This window comes from Carcharhinus amblyrhynchos, chromosome 32 (genome assembly GCF_965287045.1).
Source record: "Carcharhinus amblyrhynchos chromosome 32, sCarAmb.v2.hapA, whole genome shotgun sequence".
Taxonomy (NCBI): domain Eukaryota; kingdom Metazoa; phylum Chordata; class Chondrichthyes; order Carcharhiniformes; family Carcharhinidae; genus Carcharhinus; species Carcharhinus amblyrhynchos.
The window spans coordinates 10172051-10188552 of NC_137355.1; the positions used below are offsets into that span (position 1 = coordinate 10172051).

Sequence of the window (16502 nt, forward strand, 5' to 3'; positions counted from 1 at the left end):
ATACTGGAATATGGTTCCCATACTTTAACTGGCAGCCATCTCTCAAAGAGCCATTATTGATGAGGTAATCCTACTCCACCTTCTACAAACTTTTTACAAGCTTTTGACAATAAAGGCCTCGGCAAGGCAACACAAGTCCTAGTGTCGTCCACATTTCTCTACTATAGTAAAAGCTGGACCGCGTGTCAGCGACTGTATATCTGCTGCATCCTCCGGATTCAATGAGAGAACCATCAATCAAACTCGAGTATGATTCTCGGAGCCAGTCCACAATTCTAAAAGCCATGCTAAATTCTCCCTGTATATCCGAACAGTGTGTGGCGACTAGGGGATTTTCACAGTAACTTAGTTGCAGTGTTAATGTATGACACTAATAAATAAACTAAACAAGCATTCGGGCAATATTCATGAAAAGTAATTTCAATAGATGGGATACTAAGTCCCATTGGAAGGCCAAAAAACATCTTCCCACAAAGTCATGTTTTCCCAAATGCTCAGCATTCTAGCGCAAGAAGAAGAAAACACGTCAAAGACAGGTGAAAAGTCTCCCTAAAACTCGGCAACATCAACATCAATGACTGGGAAGATCTCACTGCCAATTGTTCAAAATGCAGCAACTTGCCCATCAATCTGCACCACTCTATAGCAACTTCATGATGAGCGTGGAGCTGCGGCATAGAAGAAAAGGAGAGGTATATCTTGCCCTCCAGATCCCACTGGATCCATGTGGATCATGCATAGGCAGGGAATAGAGGGATACAGGCTGTTGACCTAGATAGGACAACATGATCGGTGCAGGCTTGGTGGGCCGAAAGGCCTGTTCCTGTGCTCTACTGTTCTTTGTGCCCAAAGATGTCCCATGTGCCCAAAGATTTGTGGGTCTCAAATTGGTCAGGTCAGTCGGAACAACTCTTGATTAAAAAAAACCGAGAGCCCTGAGAAGACGTCATCTTTGAACTGGCGACAGTTCAAGAATTAGCCAGTGTGGAGATGGAGCCTCTCACTCCCTATTAAAGCCCAAAATAGAGGCTAGTGTCCAGCTGCCTAAAGTTGGCATGTTGGTTTTCACATTGGCCTCTTCCTATGCTGTCAATTTATTCAGTCCAATGCTCCCCGTTAACTTCCACCTGTCTTAACTTCATCTCTTCATTCCCTAGAGGAAATAGCCCCAGCCCTGTTCAGTCATTTCTGATCGTTTTCAGAACGCTGGAGTTTAGGTTTGGGCGCCAGCTAATTTCTTGGCTAATTTTATTAGATTTGTGTGCCAATCAGACATCAGAATGGATTCAATCTCTGGCAGCTATCAAAGAATGTCAGCATAAATTTAAATACACTGTGCTCTGGCAAGTAAAGCATTGTTTAAATTAACATGTCCCTGGGTAACTGTCAACTTGCTCCTGAACAACAAACACCCCCTAACGTTGTGACCTTGAACTTGATTAACTGTGACTTGCAGCAAAGCCTTCAGTTCCAAAATCTGCTCAGGCTTTCCTCAATGTCTTCAGCTCAGCTGAAATTGACCCCAAAATCCAACAGGGAAATTGCGCTGTTCATGAAAATAAAATCCCTTGCTCTAAAGTCTTGCTGAGTCTTAAAAAGTGGTTTCTTAAAAAAATTTTTAACTCCTTGTGTGCTGACTATGTATTTTTTTCCTAAGTATTTATTATTTGGTGTCTTTTCTGTTGCTGTGTTTGGTCTCGTTGTAAATAAATCCGATTGCTACTTTTAACCTGAATGCAATGGTGTGATTGCCAGAGCACCTTCTGGAGTCTAAAGACGATCCAAAATGGTGTACAGTGCAGTTAAGGTATTGCACAGGATTTTAGTAACCAGAAGTGTTGTCTTACTTAATGCATTGGACAAAAGTTCTGACCATAATGCTGCAATTGAGAAAAGTCGACATTTTAGTGCGACCTGAATCTTTCGCCTGTTGGCAGGCTCAGAGGCAGGTGTGAAGTGTGTTCTTGGTTGTGGACAGAATTGGAGCTCCGTTACATGCTGACTGACCAATTAAAGGACAGCCATCGTGAGCCACGCACTGGGAAAGGCTCAGTGCTGCTGGGGAGAAGGCGAGGGTCAGGCTGAGGCTTCTAATGTGCTCCCTCAGCACATAAACGTTTCATTCAATTGGCTCCTCAGTGGGCTAAATTGCCTGCTTGATTCCCGGTGAGTATGCTTCCAGATGCATCCACTGACCAAACTATTGTGCAATGGCGGCGGGACGGGCGCCTGACATTCTTTTTTGCAATTTCAGATCTTTCTTCGTTGGCCACAGGCCCACCCAAACAATGTAAAATTCTGGCCTGTGTATTTATATAATTATCCTCGATATAAATTATTTAATTATATATTAAATATAAATTATATTTATTTACAGTGATTAGCACTGCTGCCTCATAGTGCCAGGAACCTGGGTTCAATTCGCAGCATAGGTCACCATCTGTGCGAAGTCTGCATGTTCTCCCTTGTCTGCATGTCCTCCCGTGTCTGCATGTTCTCCCTGTGTTTCCTCCGGGTGCTCCAGATTCCCCCCACAGTCCAAAAGACGTGCTGGTTAAGTGCATTGACCATGCTAAATTCTCCCTCAGTGTTACCCGAACAGGCGCCAGAGTGTGGCGACTAGGGGATTTTCACAGTAACTTCATTGCAGTGTTAGAACATAGAAAAACTACATGTTAATGGAAACCTAAATGTGACACTAATAAATAAACTTTAAAATTTAAAAAAAAACATTGCATATCCAGTTTCTGGATAGTGGAAGGGGAAAGGATAGGTCACATGTTTGATTGCTACACTGCCCTCTTGCCCCTGACATTTATGATGTACAGCCAACCGACACTGTTGAGATGACTTGTTTGCTAGTTGCGGGTTTTTGAGTTGAGCTTTTTCAACCCAACAGCTGGGGGATGGGGGAAATCATAGAGCAAAATTTCCTTCAGCTGAGTAATGACTTGATGTAACACTGCATGGGTAAGAAAAATAGAGGAACATTAATTCTGACTCTAGGATCGCATGATAAAGACTCAGGAGGGAAAAAGCAGAAATATTTCTGCTTCTCGGACTGAACACAAAATCCCATCAAAATGACAGAAATGAAAAAGATAGAAGTAGGCCATTTGGCCCTTCAAGCCTGCTCCACCATTCATCTTGATCATAGTTGATCCTCCAATTCAATAACCTGTTCCAACTTTTCCCCCCATATCCTTTGATCCCTTTAGCCCCAAGGGCAATATCTAACTCCTTGAAAACACACAATGTTTTGGCCTCAGCTACTTTCTATGGGAGTGAATTCAACACTCTCTGAGTAAAGAAATTTCTCCTTATTTCAGTCCTAAATGGTTTGCCACATAGCTTTAGACCATGACCTCTGGATCTGGACTGCCCTGCCATCGTGAGCAATCCTTCCTGCATCTACGCTGCCTAATCCTGTTGGAATTTTCTAAGCTTCTATGAGATCCCCTCTCATTCTGCTAAACGCCAGAGAATGCAGTCCTAACTGACTCAATCTCTCCTCGTACGTCAGTCTCGCCATTCCAGAATCAGTCTGGTAAAACTTTGCCGTACTCCCTCTTTAGTAAGAACATCCTTCCTCAGGTAAGGAGACCAAAACTGCACACAATACTCCAAGTGTGGCATCACCAAGACCCTGTATAATTGCAAGACATCCTTACTTCTGTACTCAAATCCTTGTGCTACGAAGGCCAATGTACCATTTGCCTTCTTTAGCTCCTGCTGCACCTTCATGCTTACTTTCAGTGACTGGTGTACAAAGACATTCCCCTCTCTCAATCAGTAGCCATTCAGATAGTAATTTGCCTTCCTGTAGTGGCTATCAAAGTGGATAACCTCACATTTACCCAGATTATACTGCATCTGCTATGCAGATACCACACACTCAACCTGTCCAAATCACACTGAAGCATCTCTGCATCCTCCTCGTAGCCCACCCTGCCACCGAACTTTGTGTCATCGACAAATTTGGCAATTTTACATTTAGTTCCCTCATCTAAATCAATAATAATAGCTGGGGGTTCTAGAATTGATCCTTGCGATACCTCAATAGTCACTGCTGCCATTTGGAAAAAGACCTATTCTTTGTTTCCAGTCTGCCAATCAGTTTTCTATCCATCTCCATACACTATCCCTAATCCCATGCATATTGATTTTACATCTTGATCTCTTGTGTGAGACTTTATCGAAAGCCTTCTGAAGCCCTGTTATCCTCCCCATATCATTACCAGCTCACACGTACAGTGATTTCTAGCACCAAATTGATTGGAGCTGAAGGGTGAGGTGGAAGAAAAATCCAACTGTGCAGTTCTCACTGTAACAGGTCCCACTCCAGTTAATTCTGGACAATGTCACACACCTTTATCTATCTATTTTTGAGCAAGCAGGAACTTTGAAATGGTTTGGCACAAACAAACTGCTGAGTTCACTAATGTCCTTTAGGGAAGGAAATCTGCCGTCCTTACCCGGTCTGGTATACATGTGACTCAAGAGCCATTGCAATGTGGTTGACTCTCAACTGCCCTCTGGAATGGCCTAGCAAACCACTCAGTTGTATCATCCTTACAAGAAGGCAGCTCACTGCTACCTTCCCAAGAGCAACCAGGGATGGGCAGTAAATGCTGGCCTAGCCAGCAACGCCAGTGTCCCTCAAATAAGTTGTGATTGCTGGGATTGAAGGGGGAACAGATGAAATGATTGAACGTTGTACAGCTGTGTGGAAACCATTTTGGAAGCTGTCTTGCTCACTGACGTGTCTCAGTGGGCTGGTGGTTACAGTCGTAGAATCCCTCCAGTGCAGAAGGAGGCCATTTGGCCCATCGAGTCTGCACCAACCACAATTCCACCCAGGCCCTATCCCCATAACTCCATGCATCTACCCTTCCACCGACACTAGGGTCAATTTAGCATAGCCAACCCACCTAACCCGTACATCTTTGGACTGTGAGAGGAAACCAAAGCACCCAGAGGAAACCCACGCAGACACAGGGAGAACATGCAGACTCCACACAGACAATGACCCAAGGCTGGAATCAAACCCGGGTCTATGGCACTGTGAGGCTACAGTGCTAACCACTGTGCTGCTGTGCCACCCCAGATCTTCCTCCAAGTCTTCACTCAAATGTGCTACCTTTTCATTGGGATCCTCTTTCCTGGGCTGAAACAGACAGTCCATAAATTGGACCTGTCTTGCAATGCTTCACCCCAGTTCTCCAGAGGCTCAGTCAAGAAGGCAACTCACTGCCACCTGCTCAAGAGCACTGAGGCATGGGCTGTGGGGAATGGGAGGAAAAATCTTTTTATCCAGAAGGAAGATCTGGAGAAGGAGTAGGTGCTTTTAGTTGAGGTTCACCCCAAGCAGCTCCATGACGCAGAAACGGGTTGCTCCCAGGATCGCGCACAGAGACAAGCACCAGCTCATGCTGGGGCATCACCAACTCAGTGAAAGATACTCTTTAGTCTGCCTGAAACCAGTGCAAAGAATTGTTCTCGATTGAATGTTGCAGACTGGCACATTCCAAAGTTGAAGACTACATGCTGAGGGACGCTCTCAAGCTTGGGGCAGCTGCCACCAAGGTGCAATGGGGCATTGCGTAAGGCCTTTCAGCCATCATGGACTGAGGCGTTAGTCATGCGGTAAAACCCCTCAGACTGTGTTTTAATTCTAACTGTGTATAACTTTATTGAAATACGGTAGAGTGCCGATGTATATCATTCATAAAGACATTTATTCAGTAATGGAAATATTGAAAAACATGTAATATTCTCAAGACGGAACTGAAGCACTTCAGAGTACAGCTCTGGAGAAAATGTGAACATCATTGCATTTTACTGTTAGAACAATTTGAAATGGTTTGTGATGTGTCTTTAGAGTTTATATGAATGAACCATATCTTTGCAAAAAAAAAAGAGTTGAGAGCAGTTACAATACCAGGTTAGAATGGTAAAACAGTTTGCAATGTCTATCTTATATCGTAACATTTAGGGCAGGTAAGGAGTACATGTGAATTAAACTGCTAACTGCTTTCATACACACTACACTACATAGTAAATGGCAGGTGGTTGGTTCAAAGTTCTGCCAGTAAAGAGTGTCAGACCAATGGAATCGCAGGAAAGCTAGCACAAAGTTCACGGACCAAATACACAGACAGATTTTTGAACTATTCGTTAAAGTTGAGCAACCTAATGTTAATGTTGGCCTACCCGAGGTTTGACTGTGTTTGATTTTAATATGCTCAATTCTTTAATTTAGGATATCCAATTTTATCAGCCTTAAAACTAAGCTCTGTTATATTACCACAGCTGGTTGTTGTGTTAGATGCTAACAGGTGGGGCTGTCATTGTGGGACTGGGAAGGGTTAAATAATCCGCCCCCCCCATTCTCCCCCCGACCCACCCATGTTCTGTCCTCCGAGGTTCCTGTTCCAGATGTTGGGAAATCCTTGTTGGGGACAGTGTTATAAAAATGCAGATTATGGGACAGTCTCTTGCGCTGGCTCATCCCATTTTCCACTTCCCAACCTGTCTGACCTGTTATGGACTGTCCTTGGACCTATTGAGGCTATTAGGTGGCCCATTAATAGCCACTTAAATGCCTCACCCTGCTCCCAGTATTTTACCAGTGGGGATGGGGAGGGGGGTGGAAACACCATACAGGAAACCCAGCTTTAGCTAAATGGGCTGGTGATGGGTAATTGGGAGGAACCTCCTTTTGATGGTCCCTTGTGCTCACCGGAGGTAGTCCCCCACCCATTGTCATACGACCCCTTATGCATAGATTCCCTCCAGTACAGAAAAGGCAATTGTCGCCATTGGGTTTACATGACTTTCTTTGACAGAGCATCTTAACCGGGCTATCCCTGTATTCCCACATATTTACCCCGCTAATCTACCTAATTTACACATCTTTGGGGCAATTTAGTATGGCCAATCCACAGAATCTGGAATCCAGAGTCCTTGGAGGAAACTTACACAGACATGGGGAGAACATACGAACTCCACACAAACGTGACCCAAGGCCGAGAATTGAATCCTGGTCTCTGGCGCTGCAAGGCAGCAATGCTAAACACTATGCCATCCCCTTGGTCTCTTGAGCCAAGCCCTTCCATCCTTCTCTTAGGGTGGCATGGTGGCACAGTGGTTAGCACTGCTGCCTTACCATGCCAGGGACCCGGATTCGATTCCCAGCTTGGGTCAGTGTCTGTGAGAAGACTGCACGTTCTTCCCATATCTGTGTGGGTTTCCTCCGGATTCTCTGGTTGCCTCCCACAGTCCGGAAGATGTGCTGGTTAGGTGGATTCGCTGTGCTAAATTCTCCCTCAGTGTACCCAAACAGGCACCGGAGTGTGGCAATTAAGGGATTTTAACAATAACTTCACTGCAGTGTTACTGTAAGCCTACTTGTGACAATAAACAAAATCAGAAATTTTAAACGCTATCTTCACTGGGGCCTGTCATCCAGCTGCTGAGTCTAGACTCCTCTCCTCTGCAGTTCCAGCAGGGACCACTGCATCCAGTGAGCACTGCTGGGACTATCAAGTGTCAGCCCTCTAATCGGCCAGTGTCTCCCTAAGGCGGGACTTTATCCAGAGGAATGGACGAAAGGCTTGCCATGGTGCCACTGTAGACATCGGATGGCCTACCTTACATCATCACACCATGGGGCAGCATGGTAGCACAGTAGTTAGCACTGCTGCTTCACAGCTCCAGGGTCCTGGATTCGATTCCTGGCTTGGGTCACTGTCTGTGTGGACTTTGCACATTCTCCTCGTGTCTGTGTGTTTTTCCTCCGGGTGCTCCAGTTTCCTCCCACAGTCCAAACATGTGCGGGTTAGGTTGATTGGCCATGCTAAAAATAGCACTTAGTGTCCTGAAGTGCGTAGGTTAGAGGGATTAGTGGGTAAATATATAGGGATATGGAGGTTTGGCCTGGGTGGGATTGTGGTCAGTTCAGATTCGATGAGCCAAATGGCTTCTTTCTGTGCTGTAGGGTTTCTATGATTCTATGTTTTATGTCAGCGTAGGGGATCTCGTGTATTGATGACAATTTTAAAACTCCAGTTACTTTAAACTTTTCAATGATGTTTCGCAGATCCTGTACAGAAAATGTCAATGTACATGTTGGTGCTGTTATACACGTGTGCTGCAGTGTCTGCATTGTGCCGTGGTTGTTGCTTTGAACCTGATCGGTAACTTCTTTTCTTTCAGCCATTGAATAAATGTCAAGCGCTCGTCCGAAGGGAGTCTATTGTTAATTTGGAAAATTTCAGGAAGTTGTACATCCGGAGGAAATGGAAAGTAGGTGAAATTATACCCCTGGTATGGGATTAAAATCATTGTTGCTGCCATTCTGCGTTAAACAGCCCATCAGAGTTTTCTTCGTATGGCGACTAAATCTCCCGTTTCATTTCAGCTAACTTTCAGGATTGTATCGTTTTGCAATCATTTGACTCGCTCCTTTCTAAAGAAAGATTATCTAAAGAAAGATGATGCTTCAGTAAGTAAAGAATTGATTTTGATTTGATTTATTATTGTCACATGTATTAGTATACAGTGAAAAGTATTGTTTCTTGTGTGTGATACAAAGCATACCATTCATGGAGATGGAAAGGAGAGGGTGCAGAATGTAGAGTTACAATCATAGTTAGGATGTAGAGAAAGATCAATTTAGTGCGAGGTGGGTCCATTCAAAAGTCTGATGGCTGCAGGGAAGAAACTGTTTGTGAGTCAGTTGGTACGTGATTTCAGACTTTTGTGTCTTTGTCCCAATGGAGTGAGGTGAAAGAGAGAACGTTCGGGGTGCGTGGGGTATTTGATTATGCTGGCTGCTCTTCTGAGGTAGCGGGAAGTGTAGACAGAGTCAATGGATGGGAAGCTGGTTTGCACGATGGAGTGGGCTATTCATGACCTTTAGTAGTTTTTTGCAGTTTTGGTCAGAGCAGGAGCCATACCAAGCTGTGATACAACCAGAAAGAATGCTTCTTATGGTGTAAAAGTTGGTGAGAGTTGTTGCTGTCGTGCCAAATTTCCTTATCTTCTGAGAAAGTAGCGGCATTAGTGGGCTTTCTTAGCTATAGTTAAGAAAGTATAATTTCTATAGTTAAGAAAGTATAATTTCTTAACTATAGATGTAATTTATTCTTTCGGGGGATATGGGTGTCACTGGCTGGGCCAACATTCATTGCACTGCAGCTTGGTGGCTTGCTACACAATTTTCAGAGGGGGTTTAAGGGTCAACCAATTTGCTGTGGATCTGGAATCACACATGGGCCAGACAGAGAAAAGTACAGCAAATTTCCTTCCCTGAAGGGCTTCAGTGGAGCAGATGGTTTTTACAGTAATCAGCAATGGTTTCATGGACATCATTAGATTTTTAATTCCAAATTTTTATTGAATTTGCATTTCACCATCCTGGAATCTGGGTCCCCAGTGTTAGGAATGGGTTAACTTCAACCTTCCACCTTAGACCCAATTTGTATGTTAATTGTTTAATAGCACTCACCGGGATATATAAAGGTGGCACTGGGTGTTGGGTTGTGAAAGAGAATAAAGTGAGTTTGTGAAGAAGCTGGACTTGCATCCTCTTTTATTACTGGACTGCAACTGAGAGGCTTAGCACCCAGATCTTCATAAAAATCACAGTATCTGTATAGTACAGAAGGAGGCCATTCGGTCCATCGTGTCTGTACTGATCACAATACTGCCAAGGCCCTAATCCCTGTAACCCCACGTATTTACCCTGCTAATCCCCCTGACACGAAGGGACAATTTAGCATGGCCAATCAACCTAAGCCACATATCTTTGGAGTGTGGGAGGAAACCAGAGCACCTGGAGGAAATCCTGGTCCCTGGTGCTGTGAGGTAGATATGCCTCTGTGCCCTGATTATCCGGATTTCTAATTCAATGATAATATCACTATGCAACCACCTCCTTAATAATGGATTTTATACATAACAAGTTGGTTTCCTGACTTTTTAAATACCAACCTCAAAGATTAAAGAGGAGGGGGGAGATTTTCCGGCCCTTCCTGTTGGTGGAGTCTTCAAGTCCCACCAAAGGTGACACAGCCCCAAATCGCAACCTCCCCCTTCCCCATCTGTACCCAACCGCCATCGATTTTGGCCGGACCAGGAGATCCAGCTGGCGACCAATGGCAAATTGCCTCCACTGCCAGAAAACACACCCCAGGGATGGTGGGGGGATCAGAAAATCCCACCCTACAGGTTTTATTTCCCACTTATTGCCTTTGAAAGTTAGGGCCATATTGATATACAGCAGGGAAACAGGCCCCTCGGTCCAACTTGTCCATGACGACCAGATTTCCTAAACTGAGCTAGTCCCATTTGCCTGCGTTTGGCCCATATCCCTCTAAACCTTTCCCATCCATGTACCTATCTAAATGTCTTTTAAATCTTTTCCCTTTCACCTTCAACTTATGCCCTTTAGTTTTGGACTTCCCTACCCTGGGAAAGGACTTGACTATTCACCTCAAGATTTTATAAGCCTCTATAATGTCACCCCACACTGAGGGTGGTGGGTGATTTTGCCACAGCTAGTTTTGTACAGTCCGATTTGAGCTTCTCCCCCTTTCTCTCAGTCACAGTGCCTCATATTGAAGCTCAATTTCTGCACCAGTTTTACAATTCACTCGCTGCACACTGTCTATTTGAATATTGCAGCCAGAGTTATATCCCAAACAAGGTCACACCCTGTCCCATCCTGTCTTCAACATGCTGGAAATGAAGATGATTGTGAAAAATCATAGATTAGAATCCCTACAGCACAGGAGGAGGCTATTTGGCCTATTGAGTCTGCACTGGCCACAATCCCACATAGGCCCTATTCCTGTAACCCCAATATGTTTACCCTGCTAGTCCCCTGAAACTATGGTCATGTAGCATGGTCAATCAACCTAACCCGCACGTCGTTAGCTTACGGGAGGAAACTGGTGCACCCGAAGGAAACCCACGCAGAGATGAAGAGAACGTGCAAACTCCACACAGTCAGTGACCCAAGCCGGGAATTGAACTCAGGTCCCTAACGCAACAGCGCTAAACACTGAGCCACCATGCCAAAAGGTTCCCACCAGTACCTTGCCAACATCCTTAAAAGCTGATTTCTTTGTGGTTTTCACACTGTTGTGTATGAGACCTTGCTGTCTAATTAAAAATCTTTTCCATGATAACTACACCTTACATTTACCTCACTGGCTCCAGAAACATTTTTTTTATTCATTTGTGGAACATGGGTGTCACTGATTGGCCAGAATTTATTGCCTATTCCTAGTTGCCCTTTGAACTGAATGGCTTGCTAGGCCATTTCAGAGGGCAGTTGAGAGTCAACACATTGTTGTGGCTCTGGAGTCACATGTAGGCCAGACCAGGTAAGGACGGTAGATTTCCTTCCCTAAAGGACATCAGTGAACTAGTTAGGTTTTTCCAACAATCGACAATAGTTTCATGGTCATCAGTAGATTCTTAATCCCAGATATTATTTATTGAATTCATAGAAATATAGAATCCCTACAGTGCAGAAGGTGGCCATTCAGCCCATTCAGTCTGCACTGACAGCAATCCCACCCAAGCCCTATCCCTGTACTCCCACACATTTACCTCACTAATCCCTCCAATCTATGCATCCCAGGGCACTAAGGGGCAATTTAGCATGGCCAATGCACCTACCAAATTCCACCATCTGCCATGGTGGGATTCGAACCCAGATCCCCAGAACATTAGCTGAGTCTCTGCATTAATAGTCTAGCGATAATACCACGAGGCCATCGCCTCTCCATAGAAATGTAGAAAATGAGAGTAGCAGTAGGCCACTCAGCCCATTGAGCCTGCTCTACCATTCAGTGTGATCACAGCTGATCCTCTTTTTTTTCTTTTTTCTCTTTCTAGAGACAGTACGACAGTGACAACGAAGATGTGAATTTCAAGCGAAGACCCTTCAGGTCAAGGAGACGCAGCAGCACATCGTAAAGTGAGGTCCGAGCGGGTATGCTAAACTGGGGGAAACCCAAGGGCAGGTCTTATCAATGTACTGTTGGAATGACCCAAACCAGAACCTGCACTGGGGTATCACTTCTGCCCTGCCCAACCACTCCCTTCAATGTGTCAACATTGGACACATCAAATGGACAAATGCCACTTCGAACATGTGCACAGATTGGAGGTTGGATGGAGCCTATGCTACCCAACAATAATGTTTTCGCTGATATGGCACTTCGGAAGGAAAAGTGTGCAATATATTTTTGCAGCTCAACATATTATAATTTTATTGTTTAGACCAGAATTTATTGCTTGGTGGGGGTGGGTGGGGGAGGTAGGGTTGGTTTAAGAGTCACAATCCAGATTTTAGACCTGAATTTGTTGCATGGGGGTGCGGGGGTGAGGGGAGCTTTAACAGTCACAATCCAGTCTTTCTCAAACTCATCCTTCCTCACTGCTCCAATACATTTGCACATCAGCGATAGTGAGACGAGCTTCCCGAACCAGATGATGGGCTGTCCGTTTCATGCCTGTCGCTAGAGGCACTCTGGATGGAATTTTACCAGCACCTTCTCCTGAGGTTCATACGATCCCACCTGAGGCCAACAGAGAATGCCATTCTCTGAGCCTCACCCACCCCTGGAATCGGGGCGGGCATGCCGGTAAAATATGTCTCTCTGCATGGAGTTTGGACTCCTAACCGCAGAGGGGTAGAGCAGAAGAGGAGAGGTGGAGGAATGAAGGATTTGGATTTCGCTACTCTTTCATTCAAATTAAACGTCCTATCTTGCCAGTAGAGGCATCCCACTTGTCCTAGGATTATCCCAGCATTGGATTGTAATAATATTCATTTGTTATCTGCTGAATGTGGAGCAGCACTGAATCACAACATCATCAGAGACAGAGAGAGAGAGTGTGTGTGTGTGTGTGTGTGTGTGTGTGTGTGTGTGTGTGTGTGTGTGTGTGTGTGTGTGTGTGTGTGTGTGTGTAACAGCAACATAGGGAAAGAAGTATTGGTGAACAGGAGATCAAGCTTGGAGATGTCTGAACCATACCGAACATAACTAGTTTCCACCAGCATTGTTATACAATCATTGCTTTAGATAGTTTTAGACTTAAAAAGAAAAGTTGATGAGAGGAGCAACTCTCTATTAGACACCTTGCAAGAGAGCTGGAATGATTACCTATTCTATATAGAATATAGGGGGTTAGAATATAGTGGTTAGCACTGTTGCCAATACAGCGCCAGAGATCCAGGTTCGAATCCCGGCTGGGGTCAATGTCTGTGTGGAGTCTGTATGTCTCCCCGTGGTTGTGTGGGTTTCCTCCGGGTGCTCCAGTTTCTTCCAACAGTCTAAAAAATGTGTGGGACAGATTTAGGAGTCACAATCCAGATTTTAGACCTGAATTTGTTGCATGGGGGTGTGGGGGGGGTTAAATGTGTTAAATTGCCCCTTAGTGTCAGGGAGACTAGCTAGGGTAAATGCGTTGGGGTTATGGGGATAGGGCCTGGGTGGGACTGTGGTTGGTGCAGACTTGATGGGCTGAATGGCCTCTTTCTGCACTGTAGGGTTCTATGATTAAGGTCTATTATTTGTGTACATAAACCTCAATGGTAATTTTAAACAATAGCATCTTTTAAAATGTGTTCTAAATCATTGCCAGTTTGGACACTGTGAGAGATTGATGGGTCAATTCATTGAAAATCCAAGCGCTTTTTCAGAGTCACTCTTGTTGACATGTGTAGATGGGGGTAAGCTGGCAGTTCGTTCTGGTAATCAATTACTGTAATAACATTCACAATGCTGATACCAGGGATTAACCAGCTTGAACTGTCAGTTCTGCCTCTGTTTTAGCTTATAGCAAAAAGTCTGACAACACCAGGTTTTAGTCCAACCGATTTATTTGATAGTAAACGCACAAGCTTTCGAGGTTTCCCTCTTCGTCAGGTGAATGGAGAGTTCTGGCCTCAGACAGAGCATATAAAGCACAGACAGTTTAGAGATTACTGATTAGATTTTAGTTTACAGCCTCAGGGTTGCTAATACCTTCACCTCAGCATCCGAATCACTTTGCTAAATATCCTTTGGCAAGTACATCTTAGTGTTCCCTATTTTACAATGCTGTAAATAATCTTTATGCAACTGCCCAACTGCAAAAAGCACGAGTTTTCCGACACTCCGATACAAGCGGTGAACGAAGGCAGCACGATGGCACAGGGGTTAGCACTGCTGTCTCACAGCGCTGGGGACCCGGATTTAATTCCTGCCTCGAGTCACTGTTGATGCGGAGTTTGCACATTCCCCCCATGTCTGCGTGGATTCCCTCCGGGTGCTCCGGTTTCCTCCCACAGTCTGAAAGATGTGCAGGTTATGTGCATTGGCCATGTTAAATTGCCACTTAGTGGCCGGGATTTTACGACCTCGCTCGGGCGAGGCTCATAAAATCCCGCTGAGGCCAGTGGAAAATTCCATTCTGCGAGACTCACGGGCATGCCATTAAAATTCTGGCCAGTGTCACGGGGATTAGTCTGGTAAATAGCTGAGGTTACAGGGATAGGGCCTGGGTGCAGGCTCAATGGGCTGAATAGCCTCCTCCTGCACAGTAGGGATTCTTTGAAAGTATGGCAGAACTTGGCGTTTGGAGGTGCTAAAGTCTTTGGAGAACCAAGGTGAGGGAGTGCTGATTGTTGGGGTGAGAATGTCGGGCGTGTGCCTGATGGGGAGAGGAGGGACTATGTTTGTAATGGGCTGGCTGTGAGAGAGGAAACAGCTCAGTGTCAAGCCGTTCACTGAGGTCTTGTACTTCCTGACTTGGCTGCAGAAGGCAAACAGGAAGGAGGGCGGACTTCAGTTTTGAAGTTCGGAGATGTTAATGGAAGTTCAAGTGAAGGAAACCCTTTGCTTGGAGAGGCTGGAAGCTGTACAGTCATATCCTTAATCTCCTCTCCAAACGAAGCAGGCCCGAAATGACTCAAAGCCTAGAACTGCTGTTGTGATAAAAACATGCGGCATCTGGAGCTGGAAAAGCCAGAAGAAAGCTGCTCCTTCTTAAAAATTGTTTAATGACAAGTAGGATCAGGTCAACACAAGTGCTGAGAAGTGAAGGTAGAAATTCCTGAGGGAGTTTGTCTTACAGGTATGCACAAGCCTTTTCTCAGGTGCAAACACGGAGTTTCCCTCATTTCTTTCTGAATTCATTGATTTGAAAAAAAAATGCAGGAGTGGAACCAGGCAGGATTGGTGACATGTTTAAAGGTGTCGAATGTGTAAAGGTCCAGGCCGACAGTGTTGTCTCCAACACATTCAGTGGCTTGACAAATGAATTAGTGGCAGAATGATGTAAACCTACTGTTCAGAGTCAAGTAAAACAATCAGGGCAACCTTCTGTTGTATAATCTTCTCTTTCTTCCTGCCCTCTTCACTCCCTCACTTTCTCTCCCTCTCTCCCCCTTCTCACTTTTTTAGTCTTTCATGTTTTTGTTCTGCCCCCTCTCTCTCCCCTCACTTTTTCTCTCTCCCCTCCTTCTCTCCCTTCCCTGTCTCCCTTCCCTGTCTCCCTTCCTTGTCTCCCCTCCCTCTCTCTCTCTCTCTCTCTCTCTCTTTTCATATTAACCTGGAAGGCTGGTACAATCTGCTGAAAAGCCGGGTCAGGTTGCAGACTTGTTGAGATGTCAGAATGGTGGTAGAGTTTGGACTTTCTGTAAGTCAAGCTGAAACTATGCTAACAATTTCACTCCCATTAAAATAGGGAATCCTTTGTTTGCTGCAGTAGGAATCTAAAGGTTATTGCTGGGGTTGAGAGTGTGGAAGATTTGAGATTCAGTAACTTATGTTTGGAGTTCTCTGAATTTTTGGAAATGTGTTTGCCTTCTGCCTTTCAAGGAAAACCCCCAAAAAATTGGAATATTATTAGCACAGAAAAGATCATTGCCAAGCCTTCAACCCAACTTTGCAGGGCCCAGTGCCAGGGTTGCAGAGCTGAAATCCCTTGGAGTGTGACACTGAGGCTGACACGGGGCTAGCACCTGCTTCTTTTGGACTTGTAGGCCTATTGTGGGCTGGGAGTGAGAGAATGGTAAGGAACAGGGCCGCTCGTGGACACATCCTTGAGCTTTCGTTCTGCCTCCAACAGCTTTGCCCTGTCTTCAACGTTTTTGTAGCTAATAATCAAAGTGGTCAAACAACACTTCCTTTTTTGAACAAGGGTAGCACTGCTGCCTCAGAGCGCCAGGGATCTGGTTTCGATTCGGGCCTTGAGTGACTGTCTGTGTGGATTTTGCATATTCTCTCCATGTCTGTGTGGGTTTCCTCCCACACTCCAAAGATGTGCAGGTTAGGTGGATTGGCCATGCTAAATTACCCCTTAGTGTCAGAGAGATTAGCAGGGTAAATACATGGGGTTGCAGGGATAGAGCCTGGGTGGGATCATTATTAGTGCAGGTTTGATGGGTCAAGTGGCCTCCTGCTGCACAGTTGGGATTCTCTGTTCAGTATGCAAGT

At 45.1% G+C, this 16502-nt stretch overlaps 1 protein-coding gene across 1 annotated transcript in view; it reads left to right on the forward strand.

The window, feature by feature from the left end:
• Window positions 1-12296, forward strand: part of dapk2b (death-associated protein kinase 2b) — a 140676-nt gene extending 128380 nt beyond the window's left edge. Inside the window, exons 10-12 of the mRNA XM_080216105.1 lie at window positions 8218-8307; window positions 8423-8506; window positions 11911-12296. Coding sequence (XP_080072231.1) covers window positions 8218-8307; window positions 8423-8506; window positions 11911-11991 — 255 coding nt within the window. The 3' untranslated portion in view covers window positions 11992-12296. The remainder of the gene's footprint in view (window positions 1-8217; window positions 8308-8422; window positions 8507-11910) is intronic.
• The last annotated feature ends 4206 nt before the right edge of the window (window positions 12297-16502 follow it).